General features: G+C 42.1%; 1 protein-coding gene across 2 annotated transcripts in view; it reads left to right on the forward strand.

Annotated features, from left to right (window-relative positions):
- jag2b (jagged canonical Notch ligand 2b) overlaps nt 1–15,839 on the forward strand; it is a 45,449-nt gene that overhangs the window by 15,046 nt on the left and 14,564 nt on the right. For both annotated transcript variants that reach the window (XM_063495681.1, XM_063495682.1), the window contains exons 3-9: nt 3,083–3,137; nt 9,832–10,089; nt 10,734–10,794; nt 13,060–13,190; nt 14,562–14,681; nt 14,913–15,023; nt 15,142–15,255. In XM_063495681.1, the coding sequence (XP_063351751.1) occupies nt 3,083–3,137; nt 9,832–10,089; nt 10,734–10,794; nt 13,060–13,190; nt 14,562–14,681; nt 14,913–15,023; nt 15,142–15,255 (850 nt within the window). The remainder of the gene's footprint in view (nt 1–3,082; nt 3,138–9,831; nt 10,090–10,733; nt 10,795–13,059; nt 13,191–14,561; nt 14,682–14,912; nt 15,024–15,141; nt 15,256–15,839) is intronic.

A 15,839-nucleotide genomic window follows, 5' to 3' on the forward strand; every position in this document is an offset into this window, starting at 1 on the left:
CACCCACAGCCAGACAAGCCTCTTTAATCCCACAGCCCAGCAGCAACTAGCCTACCAGCTTGTTGGTCCCCCAGAACAACAACGTAGGCAGACGTACACATGTTTTACAGTGACCCTCCCTGATTTCTCCTCCTCATTTCATTCACCTGTAAGTAGCTCAAATACTACTACTATCTTTTTTTCTTCCATCCACACTGAGGGTAATACCCTGTCATTGACATTACACTAGAGATCACAGCAGTCACACTGTGGCTACTACAACTGTCACTGGCGGTGACGTAATGAGTGCTATTTAGGTCAGCTAGTTGCCTAGCAGTGTGCCCTGCAGCACACCAGCTAGATTACTGTGATACTGGTTAGCTTGGTTATTTTGTGTGTGGGTGTTTTACTCGAGCAGCATCAGCTGTGCAGAATGCTCAAGTTTTTGCTGCATTGTTGCTTAAAACGCAAACAGTCATCTGGTTTCCATTAAGTGTGAATGTAACGGGTGTGATGTGATTGTGATTTAACACAGGTGTTATTCTAGAAGGGAAACCCTCCTCAAAAATGGACGGAGCAGTGGAGCAGCCAAGGGAAAAAACTAATTTAAAAACTGTATGACTAAAATATAATTTATTAGACAAAAACAGTTAAAAATATAAAAGGGGATTAAAACAGCCCTGGCCAGGGAAAAACACAATAAAAATCAATAAAACACAAACATTAAAAGTCCAGTGGCGTCTGCCACGATATAAAAGTCACTAAAAGTTAAAAATCCAGCCAATCGGAGCAGAAGGGAAAACCCGCGGCGTCCTCGCCGTCCTATCAGTGTTTCTGCTCCGGGGTGCTGGAAGAGAGGGGCAGCGACAGTTATTATAGTGGGATAAGTCACGAGACTTACTCCGGATGGGCAGAGCTCTTAACTCTGCCCGCCGCTTTCCTGTAGCACGCCAATCGGCACCAGCCCGTCTTGCCATGGGAGTTAGGGCGCTGTCCCTCTGGCCACTGATTCCCCACCGTGATCTGGCCTCCAGTTATCCCAGCGGCAGAACAGCTCCCTCCGCTTCTCTGCTCGCTGGCGTCGTCTGCTCCCAAGTCCTGTACGGCAACCTACACCGGCCCCCGTCCGGGCTTGCGGCGGCCACCGCCTGACACAGTTCACTCCACCATTTTTGCCACCTCGTTTCCCATGCCTCTGTCTCTCAAGCCTCCTTTCAAGCCTCCTCTCTGTGGTCTGCCAGGCCCTGTTATTGGCCTCTGGGACCTCGCAGGTGTGTCAGGTTCGTAATCGGGGAGGGGCGGAGTCTTTCCTGGACAAGTCACCAATGAATACCATAAAAACATGCAATAAAACCCATAAAAGTAAAACACAGCAAAACATGCACAATAAAAAAATCCTAGGTAACTTGTCCCTTTCCACCCCGTGACATGAATAAAACAATTTCAGTCCATAAACTGACTTGCATTAGAGTGGGCGGTCCCATCTGTCCATTGGTCGAGGTGAGTTAAGCAACCAGAGGAGCTTTCACATTAGTGAAACGCCATCAATAGATCATCAATCGTATTTTTGCTCGTCTTTATTATTAATTGCACAATAATTTCAGCAGAGGGTAAAACCCATGTAGTGCTGTCGTACTGGTTAACTGTAAAGCATAACTTGGACAGAAACAAGATAATCCCCTTAGCTGCTGCTTTCCTTCACTGTCTGACAACCCAGGATAAAGCCAATTCATCTCACACAGCTGGCACATACTGGCAAAGTGACCGTACATTTTTACTGATTTTATTTTTCTTTTTCTGTTTTTTTTTTTCTTTTTTTTTTTAATTTCTTTTTTGATAAAAGGCAAACTTAAAAACTGGAGACTGAAGCAGGAAAGATTGACTTTGGTTTTTTTGGTTCATTCAGACAAACAATAAATCTGTGGCTCTTTACCTGATTTGATCTCCATGATGGCACCAACCTTGGGTGCCAGAATTTTTATATAATGGCTGCTAAACTTCATTAAAACAAAATCAACATGAGTGCCTATAGATTCATTCTGTTCCACTGGATTGAGCCAAAGAAAAATTAGACATCACTTTTGCCTGACATGTACTATATCTTGTAGTTGTATTCCTGAATGGCTCATATCTCGTTTTGATGTGTTTGGACCGCTCTGTAAGGGTACAAAAAACTCTTTTAAACCAGCTATAATCCCAATAACCAATGCGATGCATTATCTTCCTGTCATGTACTTTTTCACATCTAAGTCCTGTTCCCTGTCTTGGCTCTTTTCCAGAGTTGTACTTGTTGTCTTACACTGTCAATGAAACCCAATGATTCAGCACTAACTTCAGCATACCTTTGGATAATGGGGCCAAGGTCCATATGAGACGCTGTAGTAGCAGTAAAATTGATTTTTGTATCCGTGCGTGCTGATGTTTGAGAGCAGCACAGCTGAGGCTAAAATGATCATCTCCATGGTTCGGTCTGTTTTTAGGAAACGACTGTCATTATTAATGCGTACTGCTGTGATTTTTTTTTTTAAGGAACAAAATGACTAAGGCTGTTTAATGTTCCCTTTTTTTCCTCCCTCTAGTTACAAAAAACAAAAACGGATTGGAGTATATTTCATTGTCCTCAATTCCTCTTTGTCTTTAGATTTAAATATCAACAAGGTTACCTTCAAGACGAGTAAAATAAATTGAAATTCTGTCTTGCATTGCTCACTGGGTTTCGCTACAACAGCCAAGTCACAATTGGACTGGTCACAGTAATCACTGAATAAAGTGGAACTTTTCATTGTACAGCAGGCATTACAGTGTGGCCTGTGATTAATAGTCCCAAACATTTGTGTGTGTATTGGAATATAAAGTGTACTCTGATAGACTCTGTTTGCAACTTGAGACATCATTTACTGGAAATACATTGATTTCTGTTTCATTACTGAAGAGGGTGATTGTAGAAGGAAAAAGAGCTGCAAAAATGCAGCTTATGGACACAACTATTACATGTGCATGATCCAACACTTGGAAAGCTCATTTAGGCCCACCTGCACAAAACTGAAATAATGAGTCATAAATACCATGTGACTAATGTCTTTGTTTTTGCTTTTTCCTTCAGCGGACATACACGTTGATTGTAGAGGCCTGGGACTGGGACAACAAGACACGAGAAAGTAAGTTTAAACCTCACCTTCATCTTACTGCTTTGGATTTTAGTATGTACAGTTTGTCAGTAAGAAGTTTTTAGTACAAATCTAGACTGGCGCTGGATTTCTTTGAGTTTAGTATCAACATCAGTACTTGAGTTTCTAATTTGATTTGATTGCAATCCAGTGTGTAGTAAGGGGTTGTTGTTGTTTTGTTTTTTTATATGTATTTTTTTTAATACAGTAATGAGAACATCTTAGAGTTAAAAACACATGACGCTACATTACGTTTAATCATTTCCACTAAAATGTGCCAAAGATCTTTCCGGCACGTCTATCCTCCAAATTTCTTAAATACTTTGTGACACATAGAGTTTATTGATAGCTTAATGGCAGAGGTCACGAATTACAGGACAAGACTCCTCATAAAGAATACAAGCCTTGGTTTTCCTTGGCTATGTTGGCTGTGGCAGTCAGTTTTGACCAGCTGTATCCTGTTTTCCTTTGGTTATGTCCGCTGGGTGGACTCCTGTAGAGCCTCTTTTTCCCGTCTGAGCAGTAGCCCAGTCTAGGAGGAAGAGGACACATTGAGGCATATAATGTCTGCATGTCTAGATGTAACTTTGATCTGTGAGGAAGGTGTCATTTTTCACGTGTCTCTATTAACTTTATGTGGATGCAAGGGTGAATTAATTTTTGTATTGAATCATGCCATCCTGTCTTGTCCAGTCTTGAGCTTTTTCTGTTTATATGAGGTCACTGCATCCTGTTTTGTCCATAACATCAAACACACTTCCACTTGAGAATGCAGACAATGGAGAAGAAATAGATTTTGACATCATCACTCTTTGATTAGACTGTGCATGCCCTGTGTAGTCTCCTGTTTGATTGTTGATTGTGTACATTTACGGTAATTAGTTCTGATGTTTCTGAAGGTGGTACGGCCCAGTTGTTGAGTAACAGACCAGTTGATTTCCTGCCAACTACTCTCGCTTTAGTCTCAGCCAAATTGCTATAAAGAGGATGATTTTTTTTTTTTCCAAGACATGGCACTCCTCACCAAGATGAGAAGGAAAATGCTGTGCTTTTCATTATTTGCCAAACTATGGAAAAACCTTAATTACACTGTCCTTTGAATCTCAGGCAGCTGGGATTTTATTTTTATTTTCATTGTCATTTTCAGATGTCACCGGATTTTATGTCCCAAATTTCTTACCTTAATGCCATAAGTTCAAGAAATAACAATGTCTGGAACAAACATGTTTTTTTTGTTTGTTTGTTTTGTTTTTTTGTTTTTTGTGGAAGATGGTGGGCCAGTCTGCAGTAGTAGCAAGCTTGTGTCAGAGTTGGGCAGTTATTACAGCTTTTCTCAGCAGGTGGGAGGGTTGGACAGGTCACACATGAATTTGTCTTGTCAGGTATCTTTTCATTAGCAGTGGTGTCTTGTGCTTTTCTTAGCAACATGTTAGAAATAGGTTTACTTCATGAGTAATGGTAAGGCAACTTTTTATAAATGGGGAGACTTGTTAGAAAGACGTGGACCTCATTCTCCAGTAGTTCTAAGACAGCGGTCCCCAAACTTTTTTGCGCTACATGTCAGACAAGATTTTCACGGACCGGCCTTTAAGGTGTCGTCGATAAATACAACAAAATAAAATGATACAACAAAGACAAAAACTCTGGTATTTTGTAAATATAATAATAAACGTGAATTCACTGTGTAATTGTAACTTTATTAGCAGCGTCCTCCTGAAATGCGACAACAACATTGAGAGTAACATCGTCCCCTCTGCCCCTTATTGATCTCTGATCGCTATGGTAACGCGTACATATTTCTTTCAAAATAAGACACACAACTACAACACAGGAAAAGACCCAGAGAAACCGAGTTAATAATAATAATAATAATAATAATTAAAAAAAACAACAACAACAACAACCCTGAAAACCATAAATTTCACACCCAAGCCTCAACTCTCGCAGCCCGGTACCAAACGACTCCTGTACTGGTCTGTGGCCCGGGGGTTGGGGACCGCTGTTCTAAGATGTCAAGCCTTCATCTAGATTTACAGAACAGAAAAGCATCATCTGAACCCCTTTGTTACTGAAGGTAAAGGATTTTCTTCCACCAAAACATGCTTTCACTTGACCAAACTTGTCATATAACTTATTATATCATACGATAGCTAGTTAGCAACGACTAAAGCGCCAGTCACACAAATCTAGAGACCTATCAACGGGTTTTTTGTCTTCTTTGGTTGCACTGACTGGTCTGTAGGCCTTAGTAGAACCAAGATCATGAACATTGAAGCACCAGTTCTAATACACCAGATCTATACTGGGCCAACACCAGAACACCACATATTGGTGAGAATTGGGATGCAACAACCAAATCCGTAGTTTGATCTATACTAATGGATACATGTGAAACTGCACAGGTGGAACTGCAGCTTGAAGCCATGTGATCTCTTTTTCAGAACCCTGGAAACAAACTGAATTACAGTGTTTCTGAGCTAACACTTGAAAACATAATGGTTTTGTAACCATTGCAAGAAAAAACAAAAAAAGGAGTCACACCAGCCTGTTAAGTCAGTTGGTAGTGTTGAAAAAAGTGCTTGTATTAATATGGACACCAATGCTAATGAATCAATGCTGGGACATATTCAGTCTTCCTTCCTCATGTTTCCCTTTTCATCCCTGTTGTAGTCCTCCTTTGTCATTCACTTGCCTCTTCAGAGACGTCCTCACCCCAGTGGTGTACTCTGACTCACTGTGTACTAGAGTTGCACTCTAACTAGAACCTGTAGCAGGTGGAGACTTTGTTCAGAGTTTGCAGAACAGAACAGGGTCTACATTTGCAAGCTACTGCAAAGTTGAATAGTCTGGAGATTCTGGAGACATGCCACTCAGTGTAGCCATAGTTCACACTTGTCATGAGCTAGCGATACTTATGTTTTGCTTTTGCGTGTCATTGAACTATTTGTCGTTTTTGCACAGATGGATTCTTTCCTTTTTAAGCAGCACTGCCAGCATTTAAAGTTGCACTCAAAGGAAAAACACAACAAATTCTTGAATGACATGTAAAATGCAGAATGTGAAGGTAAAAGTAAATATGTTGTAGGTTTTTACACCGCCAGCAGGCAAGTGTTGTAAAGAGGGGGAAAAAGTAATTATGGTGATCGACCGCTCGGGTGATTATTATTTTTATTCTTTTTTTTCATTCATTTTTTTTTCATGCAGAAAGATGTGTAAAAGATCAATTAAATTCATGACATTCTCAGTCTGTGAGACATTAAGTTGAACTTGTCTGGCCTGAGTCAGCATCGGGGTCATGTCTGGTCCTACGTAAGAGCCTACCAGTGTGTCGAGGATGTCGGTGAGATTCCTCTCCTCCAGCGTCATGTCCTCCATAGCAGCCCTCTTCCCTTCCCCCTGTGTCCTCAGGAAAGGCCGCCGGCTGTTTTCCTTGTGTTTATCGAGCAGGAAGTGGACTGGACTGAGTGGCCGGGCTCAGTGTTTAGACACTTAGTAGCAGAGACCGGCTTGGGCCCCGAGCCCATTGTTCTCTATCTGGCAACCACCGAGGGTTATTTCTGTTATTGTTGCTTAATTTTGTCTGACATTGTCAGACCCCAGCAGTGGAATGTGTGTGTGCGCGCGCGCGCGCGTGTGTGTGTGTGTGTGTGTGTGTGTGTGTGTGTGTGTGTGTGTGTGTGTGTGTGTGTGTGTGTGTGTGTGTGTGCGCGCGTGCGTGCGTGCGTGCGCGTGTGTGTGTGTTCCTGCTTTAAAATGTCTTTGGAGCATTGAGCCCAAAGCCATGGAGGAAGTCACAGGCCCCCATATTTCCACAGAGATTGTTCTCCAGCTTTGACTCCACTGTGAAAAGATTACCTGTCATTTCATTCTGCCCCTCAGAAGCAGACTGTGTGTTTGAATGCTAGAGGATGATTGGCTTTAAATGTTTCACAGATGCTTCATGATGGTGCTCGTTTAAAGCTCACAGATGACGTGTGCTGTTGCCAGAAAATTGACAATGAATTTCAAGAGCGCACTTAAAATTCAGTGGGTACAATTGAGTGTGACTGTACGAATGGATAGAGGGTTCCACATCGGCGTCCGATTTTCAAATTTCTTCAAATAAATTAGTTTTTAGTCATCCTGATAAGTATACCTCAGCCTTTGAACAACTTAGTTAATGGAGAGACTTCTGCGTAAAGGTTTCACTCCTTAGATAGTGTTTTTTATTTTTTAAAGTGCTTGATCGATCTTCATTACCTTTTAAGTTGATGATGGCAAGTGGAAGCTTATTTACAGAAAGCAGTGACCTCTGATGCTGAAAGGTGAAGCCACCAGGAAGTGCCACAAACTGCAGTTTCTCAAAAAACCTCCTGAGATTGACTGAAGATGCAAGTTAGGTCCAAGAGACTCTCATATTAAAGTCCCCAACTTTACAGCAGGTGAAAGCATCAAATGTACAGTAGTGCTGGCTGTTACTCTGTCTATAGGTAATTTACCTGTTCATAACAACTGTAACTGACCCATTTAAACTTAATTAGGGGTTGAGGTTTGTATCCATTCTGAAAGATGGTGGCTACTGTAATCTTCTATATAAAGTCTACTGTTGACACTCTGTTAGATGCTGTGGATCGGTCTGTAACAGATGGACAGAAGCATGCAATAGGCAGGGAAAAAAAGTGTGAAGATCTCAGCCTGGGTAGTGGGTATTTGTTGGTTATTGCATAGCATGTGTGCTTTATTTATGTGGTCCAAGGATCTGTTACGCTTTTCTGTATTTTGTCTGTTAAACTAGTCGATCATTTTAAATCTGGCTTAAATGTGGAGTCTACCATACGTGCAGGCACCCCCTGTGCAACAAACGATCAGACTTAATATCTCTGTAAATGCTCAATACCAGCCAGATTTTTTTTCCCCATAGCCTTGGCTCTGCATTTTTGAAAGACATCTAGAGCAGGGCGATATGACCAAAAATATTTATCACCATATACATTTGAAAATTTGCGATAACGATATAACTGACGATATAATTGACACTAGACAAAATACTTTACAACTCCACAACTTTGATGAGGTTTTTTGCACTAATAATGTATTTTCACTTAAACAAATAGTTGTTTTTTATGTGGATTAAAGTTATATAAAATTTTAACAGTGCAAATACAAATTCCTTGCTGACAGTTTAACCAAAAGGCATTTCCAGTGGAAATTGGCCGACATATCCTCAGCATAACCATGTATAATATCCACAAAACTTAAAAAGAGGTTATACACACACAATACGGTAATATTATGTTGAAGCACAGTACGTATCACTCCGCGAGGCTCCTGCCTACGATAGCCGTAATGCTCCGACAATCCATCAAGCGGTGCGGGTTCGTAGCTTAGCAAAGTCGTATTGAAACATTTGACAGATTTTCGAGCGCCGTGTACCACATAAAATCGTTTAGAGGTCAGTAAACACAACCAGAATTCATACATAAGGCACACGGGATTATAAGGGGCACTGTCGATTTTCAGAAAAATCAAAGGATTGATTTTAAGGGTGCCGTATTTTCCAAACAACAAGGTAATAACGACAGCCCGCTAGCATGCTCTACCAAAAATAGTGCTTTGTTGTGTATCTGACGGACGAAAGCTAAACCAGTTCCACACGACTGAAGTTGCAGCATTTTTACAAACCAATTCTGGTTCATCCGTTTCATTTAACGATCCACTTTCGCTCTTCTCATTCTGCGTCGCCGTCATGTGACACCAAAATTACACTGGTATTACCATGAACGGTATGATATAGCCCAGCCCTAAAGACATCCTCACTATCCTTATTGGCAATCCCAGACGCAGTTCTGGTGGTGAGCAGGGAAGACTCCCTCACTTGCTGGTCAGACCATCGATTTGCAAAGGGGCAGCCAATCAGAAGAAAGCTGGCTTAAAAAGAGACGTTGAAATGTCTTGCTTTTATAAACGGGGAGAACTATGCGGCTTTACTTCGAGCTATGAGGATTATTATGAACTGTGAGTTATACAAATTAACTTGAGGGTTGAGAATAAATATGGAGCATTACAGAGCTTCATAAAGTTGGTAAAAATGCACTGAAGTCTGCCTCAAAATTTAAAATGAGTGACTGTAGTTGGTGTTCGTGTAGGGAATACTAATAAGCTGTAGTGCTCACTTTGAGGAAAAGGCTGGGAATGATTCTTTACATGGCACCAGGCAACATCAGGCTGTACTTAAACACCACTTTCAATTTAGCTATTGCATACCTCTCTTATTTAGTCACGTTAGACTCTTCTCTCCCTCCTCTCAATCTAAGTGTAGCTGCTCTCAGCCGACAAGAGGCGTGGAAGTGAAATGAAGTGAAATATTAATTCAGTTTATGGCAGGATTTTATTTTAACACAAGTACAATAGAAGCTTCTAAACCACGTGTTGAACATAACAAGAGAAAGGCAATAATGAAATGTCATCGTCTGAGCTTTACACTTTGTGTCGACTCACTTGACCACAATGATCAAGTCAAAAAACTAAACTGCCCTATAGATGGGCGTTTTGTCAGGACACCTTTTGAGCGGACTAATATATAATATCTGATCTAATAATATCTGAACTAATATCTGATCCAGTGTCAGGTTGAGTTGCTTTATGTGTGGTGAGAAGGAAGTGAGTCTGAATCACACTAACTGGTGTTCACCCTGTTTTGTTTCAGCCGAGGAGGACCTGCTGATTGAGCGCAGCGTCCACACTGGCATGATCAACCCCGGTGACCCCTGGCAGACCAACATGCACGATGGGCCTGTGGCTCGCATCACTTATCGTATCCGGGTAAAGTGTGACGAAAACTACTACACCAGCAAGTGCAACATACAGTGTTCTCCTCGGGACGACTACTTTGGCCACTACCGCTGTGGACCTTCCGGCACCCGTGTGTGCCTGGATGGTTGGATGGGCCACGACTGCACAATAGGTGAGCTCCTAGCACCTTAGAATGTCTTCAAAAATAAAAAGAAATGTGTGAATGAATTGTCAAGATTCGCTGCCTTTTGAGATCTATTTAATGAGATGTCTTTTAAACTGTTTCTATTAAATTTGGATTCAAATTTTCAAAGGGAGTCTGATCAGTTTACTCTTTACTGATCATCGAGGCTATAATTATTAAAGTAAGATGGCAGAAATGTGCAGTATACATAAATAAACATAGAATGTTTGGTCAGGTCATTATTCTAAAGTCTAGCAGTGTTGAGGTCATGCTTGTGGGTGATGTTCGAGAGAGTGGGGGGCCCTCAATAAATCATCCAACTGACCTTAGAAGATGAAGGGTGAAAAAGGGGAGGAGAGCGCAGAAGGCCTGGCTTGTTTTTAAAAAAAGAGGGTGGTGTTTTATGCAGGCCATAAAGTTGTCTAGTCCTCGCCCCCAGTCCTCGTCAGGGTGCCATGAATTTTCACGTCTTGCTGCACTTGTTAGGATGAAGGCAAACAAAACAAACCTGCGTCTCTTCCACCCACTTTCTGTGTTGGTGCCCCCTTTCCTCCGCTTCTTTAATTACCTGGGTTGCATGGGATGGGAAGAGATGCATTTAAACACATTTTGTTTCTCTTTTTCTGTCTTAGCGATCTGCAAGCAAGGTTGCAACCTGTTACATGGCTCATGCAGTGTCCCAGGCGAATGCAAGTAAGATGATTGGGAAGATTTTATTTGATATGCAAAAATGTGAATCATAAATGCAGAATCTTTGTCTGTTTCTGGTGCTGTAATTTTCTAAATGTATCACATGTCGTCAAATGTTAGATCACTGTCATATTGCTCATGCATTTTTAGATGAAATGTAGGTTTTTTTTTTTTTGTTTGTTTGTTTTTAAAACATATAAAATTGCATCGGTATTTCTTAAAAATTCAGCAGAGGAGTTAAATCTGTGGGGGTGGAAAGGCTGGATTTAAAGCAGAGGCACCTTCACTTGTCGAAGCCTGTTGTATTTTGTGCGTGTGTGTGTGTGTGTGTGTGTGTGTGTGTGTGTGTGTGTGTGTCAGCCTTTCCCTCCCTCGTGGGCATCTCCACCTCGGTTCAGAAGAAAAGGGCAATGCCGTACCAGCCTTCTTGTATTTTTAGCTATCCGAAATCCTCCTTAGAATACCAAGCACCTCATCAGGCTTCTGCAGCTCGGACTGAAGAAAGGGACTCGTCTTGGTGTGTGAATTTGACCACTGCAAAACGTGCTGGGAATTGTCAGATGCACTCCCCATCCGCATTGCAGTCCTCCTCGAAGGGCAAGGGGCAGGAGCGGAAATGAATACCCCGCCGTGTTATGTACATTTCCCAAAGTGGAAACGACAATTAGATAAAGTGACGTTGGATGTCCCAGTGAGTCCACGTTTCCAGGATGTGGTACATCCCGTCGTCATTTCGCCACCCCCGTCTTTCACCTGCTGGATGGGGAAAAACCGCTTGCCTCCATGCGTTAGGAAAGAGAGTTGGCCAAAAGCTGAGGAATGAGGGAATGGTGTTTTCTTGCGCCGTCCTTATTCTAGTTAGTGCATTCTTCTTAGTCATACGAAATGTCAAGTTGCAGTCAACAGGAAGTGTGACATCAATGGAAGAGCAGCAGTAAAGAGACTTCCTGCAGCGGCATGAATTTAATGATGCCTCAGGTCACAGAAAGCTTGCATCAAATCCCTTGCCATCTCCCTTTATTCCCTTTATTTCATCAAGGTTTTATGGGCTTTGCCTCGTCTGCCACGGGCTTTTGAGAAACACAAAGGCTAGTACGTGCCTGTTGTCACACCGCAGTATTGAGGCTTTTTATTAGCCCGCATTAGGCTTGTTCTGACATATTTAAGAGGTTCTCTGCAGTGTTTCTAAGAATTCCTTAGATATTAATTGTAACCCTTCTATATGGAGTTTTGCCAAGTTTCACAATTTTCACATTTGTGATTGATTATATCAATAAGGACAAACTACAGAATTACTCTTTGGATACCTTAAAGTAGTCGCCGTGTTCTTTTTAGTGTTATTGCCAAATTGCTGTCAAGCTCTCTGGTAGTAATTAAATACAGTGGAAGAAGCATGCCAAGTCTTACCCTGATACCCCTGGACCCCACAGTCTGAGACTGGCTGGAAGAGGGGGTTGGAAGGGGGTGCTGAAAGCTCAGAGAGGCAGCGGTGCCGTCTGCAAGGGGCTCAAAATAGCAGTCAATTGACAAGACAGCTGCCGTGACAACATTTCAGCCTTGGAATAGCCAAGTACAGTCCCGAAGCTTCAGACTGCTGCGCATAAACACTGTATACACACAATCACCTCCAGCCACTCACTCTCAGAAACATCACGTCACCCTTGTAGCCCCCAAATCCGCCTCACCCGCATACTCTAACCCAATGCACAGTAGCTACTGGAAGTATTCTTAACCCCTGCTGCCCCGGAATGTCACCCTCCACTAAGATTAGTTGGCAGAAGTCCATGGGATGTGTTGACACTATAGCAGGTACAATATTAGGTTTGTTTCCACAGGCTCTCTGTCACTTGTGCATCATTAGTAGCTACTGCAGCTCACAGCCTAATGGATGTCTTTAAGAACTGTTCTCCTTAACAGACGCTAGTTTGGTTGTGGTGATTTATAATCAAGCATAAAACCATATCAGTTTCAAAACTGTTGGACATAAGTTGCAGATTATTTTATGTAGATATTTTAAAAAGATTGATTCATCACCGATGGGTGATTTCACTATATTAGGATTCGGACCAGTCGCGTAAAACCTTCTTAAAAAGAATATGCATTAAACGCAGTTTTCTTGGGCATCACATTCATTTTCTTTTATCAGTATTTTGGATAATGATCATGTCAGAGTGACCAACTATAATAAATAACAGACCTAATGAAACCAACGATTTTTCAAGAAGCTGTTAAAGGGAAATTATTCATGGCTGTGTTTTTGTTTGGCAGGTGCAGATATGGCTGGAAGGGGCAGTTTTGTGATGAATGTGAGCTTCATCCTGGTTGTGTCCACGGGACTTGCAACTCCCCCTGGCAGTGCAACTGCCAGAAGAACTGGGGTGGTCTGATGTGTGATAAAGGTATGGAAGAAATGTTATTTACTTTTATTGTTTTTTTGTTGTTGTTGTTGTTGTTGTTTTTTTACAAAATGTATTCACAGGTACTCGCAACACCAGGCAGGGTGAGTCGTTGTTGTTGTTCCTCTGCTCCCCCTCCAGGTACAGTTTCTTGGATTTCATGAGTAATAGATGAGCAAGCTTCTCAGACCCTGACCCATTAACATTGAGGAGTTATATTTATCTTTATATTATTATAGTTATTCAGTTATTACAGAATTACACTGTTTACATGAGGTCTGAATTATATTTACTGCTCATTTTCTCTGAGTGGAGACCGGCGGCTGGATAGTTTTACTGCTTGTGTGATCTGAGCGACAGCAGGGATACCCGATCTCCACCCCCCCACATCCCTTCGTCACACAGGGCTCTTCAGGGGATGAGAATGGGCCCTAAGATCCCCAGCGGAGACTGATCCCCCTGCTCATTTATTTACCAGCCTTTAGGGTGACCTGGCTTTTAGCCTAAAGCTGGTGTGCGGCGATCAATTAGTTTATTTTTGGGAGCTTTAAAATAATGAAGCAAAGAATATAATCGTGAAAAACTGCATTTATACAGATAAGCAGACTAAGTCTACACAGCTAGTGGTCTGAATACAGTAAAATTTATTTTAATGCAGTGCAGCAGAGGGGTTGAGAAAACACTGTGCTTCCTGTCAAAGTGGACAGCTGGTGCTCCTTGCTGACTGAGGAATCTGACGAGCTTTCTGGGAGCTCTCTGCTCCAATGGGATAAAAAGTGGAACAAGACGAGAGCTGTTTGTTCCACTTGTAATTGTTAAAGAGAATTATTAGTAGTGTCCCTTCAGACTATACCAATACAGATAAAATTCTAGTATTCAGTTCAACCAGGAACAGTTTTGTAAAAACATTATTTTGACCTGCATTAACTCATATTTGGCAGTATGCCTCTGTACCCGTGTCTAAGGTTGATGTGAAACATAAACACATGTGTGGCAAGGTCAGACACAGCATGATAATGTAGACGTAGAGGTGGGTTGCAAAGGGGTTTGCATGGCTAAAAACTGGCTAGGCAGGTTAAAGCAATTAAAATGGCATTCTCAGTATGCAGTTTGCCAAATGGGTGTGTTGAAGGGTATTACATGAGCTAACAGCTGTCATCTTTGATTTTTGTTTCTGAGTGGTGAAGTTCTAATCCTCATGTTTCCTCTGAACATTCACTTATCGCTTAATATCAAACTTCTCTCTACATGGTTGAAAATATAGGGTAAAGTGGGGAAAAAAAGACAGCTTCATAGATTTTATGTGCTTCACTCTTTACAACCTTGAGTTGTCATTTCACTTAACTGTGCATCTCCCTGCTGTTTTTGCTCCAGATCTGAATTACTGCGGTCGCCATCAGCCTTGTGTTAACGGAGGAACTTGTATGAACACCCAGCCAGATGAGTACCACTGTGCCTGTCCAGAGGGCTTCTCTGGAAAGAACTGTGAGATAGGTGAGAGAGAATCCACTCCCTGGAGGTGGGCCTTCCATGTACAGCATATTTTCTGCCCTCTCCCCCACTGCTGCTGCCTCCTCCTCTCTCAGCTTTACTGGCCTTTGTTTTGCTAGTCAGAAATACATGGCACTTTTTCTGTGAACTTATTTACAGTTTGTAGGGAAAGCATCCAGCAAGACAAATGAAATTAATTTTTGCCTTTCTTCCACACTGCTATTGCTTCTTCAGCTGAGCACGCCTGTGTTTCCAGTCCTTGTGCAAATGGTGGTACATGCCGCGAGGTTCCAGCAGGGTTTGAATGCCAGTGTCCTCCAGGCTGGGATAATCCAACCTGTGCCAGTGAGTGGCTTCATTTCTTTTCTACACACATTTTTATTTTTATATGATGAAAGTGATTTTCAGCCATGAAAATCAGCTTTTTTGATCAGTCAGTCATTTACCTGAGTATTTTCCTCAGATTTGGATGACTGTGCTTCCACTCCATGTTCTCATGGTGGAACTTGCATTAACCTGAAGGACGGATTTGAGTGTGTGTGCCCCCCTCAGTGGGAAGGAAAGACCTGCCAGATAGGTGAGTTTTCTGTACATAAACATATTAGAATGTGTTTTTAATTTTAGCAGGGAAAGATGTTTTTCTGCCATTTTCCTGTTTGTTCCTTTTCCCTAAAATAAATAATTGGCCTTTGACACGCAGGCATAGCATTGCTCATCATTTTGGAATGAAACTGCCGTGTCACAAGGCCACAATATAGAATGAGCTGGCAGCTTCCCACAGCGTGACCACCTTTTTCTCTATGACTTTATGAGATACCAAAGCCTATATCCGGCTGTTTGCTGGCCCCTCTCTGTGGCATTCATTTCTATAGAACCCCCCTCTCCGATGAGCGGACGCGACCAGCATAAAGTCAGGAAATGGATTACAACCGGTAAACAAAGTTGGGTTGCGTGTGTGGGGGTAAAGGCAGGAAAGAGATCCCAAGAGTTCAGTGTCGTTTTACCAGCTCCGGTCTCAGTTTACAGGCAGCTATAGGCCTCCTGTCTTACCTGGCCATTGGTGCATGTGTAGAGTTTGGGGTTTCATAGAGAAGACAGGTGTGTGAGGGGAGTGTAGCAGTACTCCCTGCGGACTGCCTACTCCTCCCCAAACACCCTCCA

This window comes from Pelmatolapia mariae, linkage group LG15, assembly GCF_036321145.2.
Source record: "Pelmatolapia mariae isolate MD_Pm_ZW linkage group LG15, Pm_UMD_F_2, whole genome shotgun sequence".
Classification (NCBI taxonomy): domain Eukaryota; kingdom Metazoa; phylum Chordata; class Actinopteri; order Cichliformes; family Cichlidae; genus Pelmatolapia; species Pelmatolapia mariae.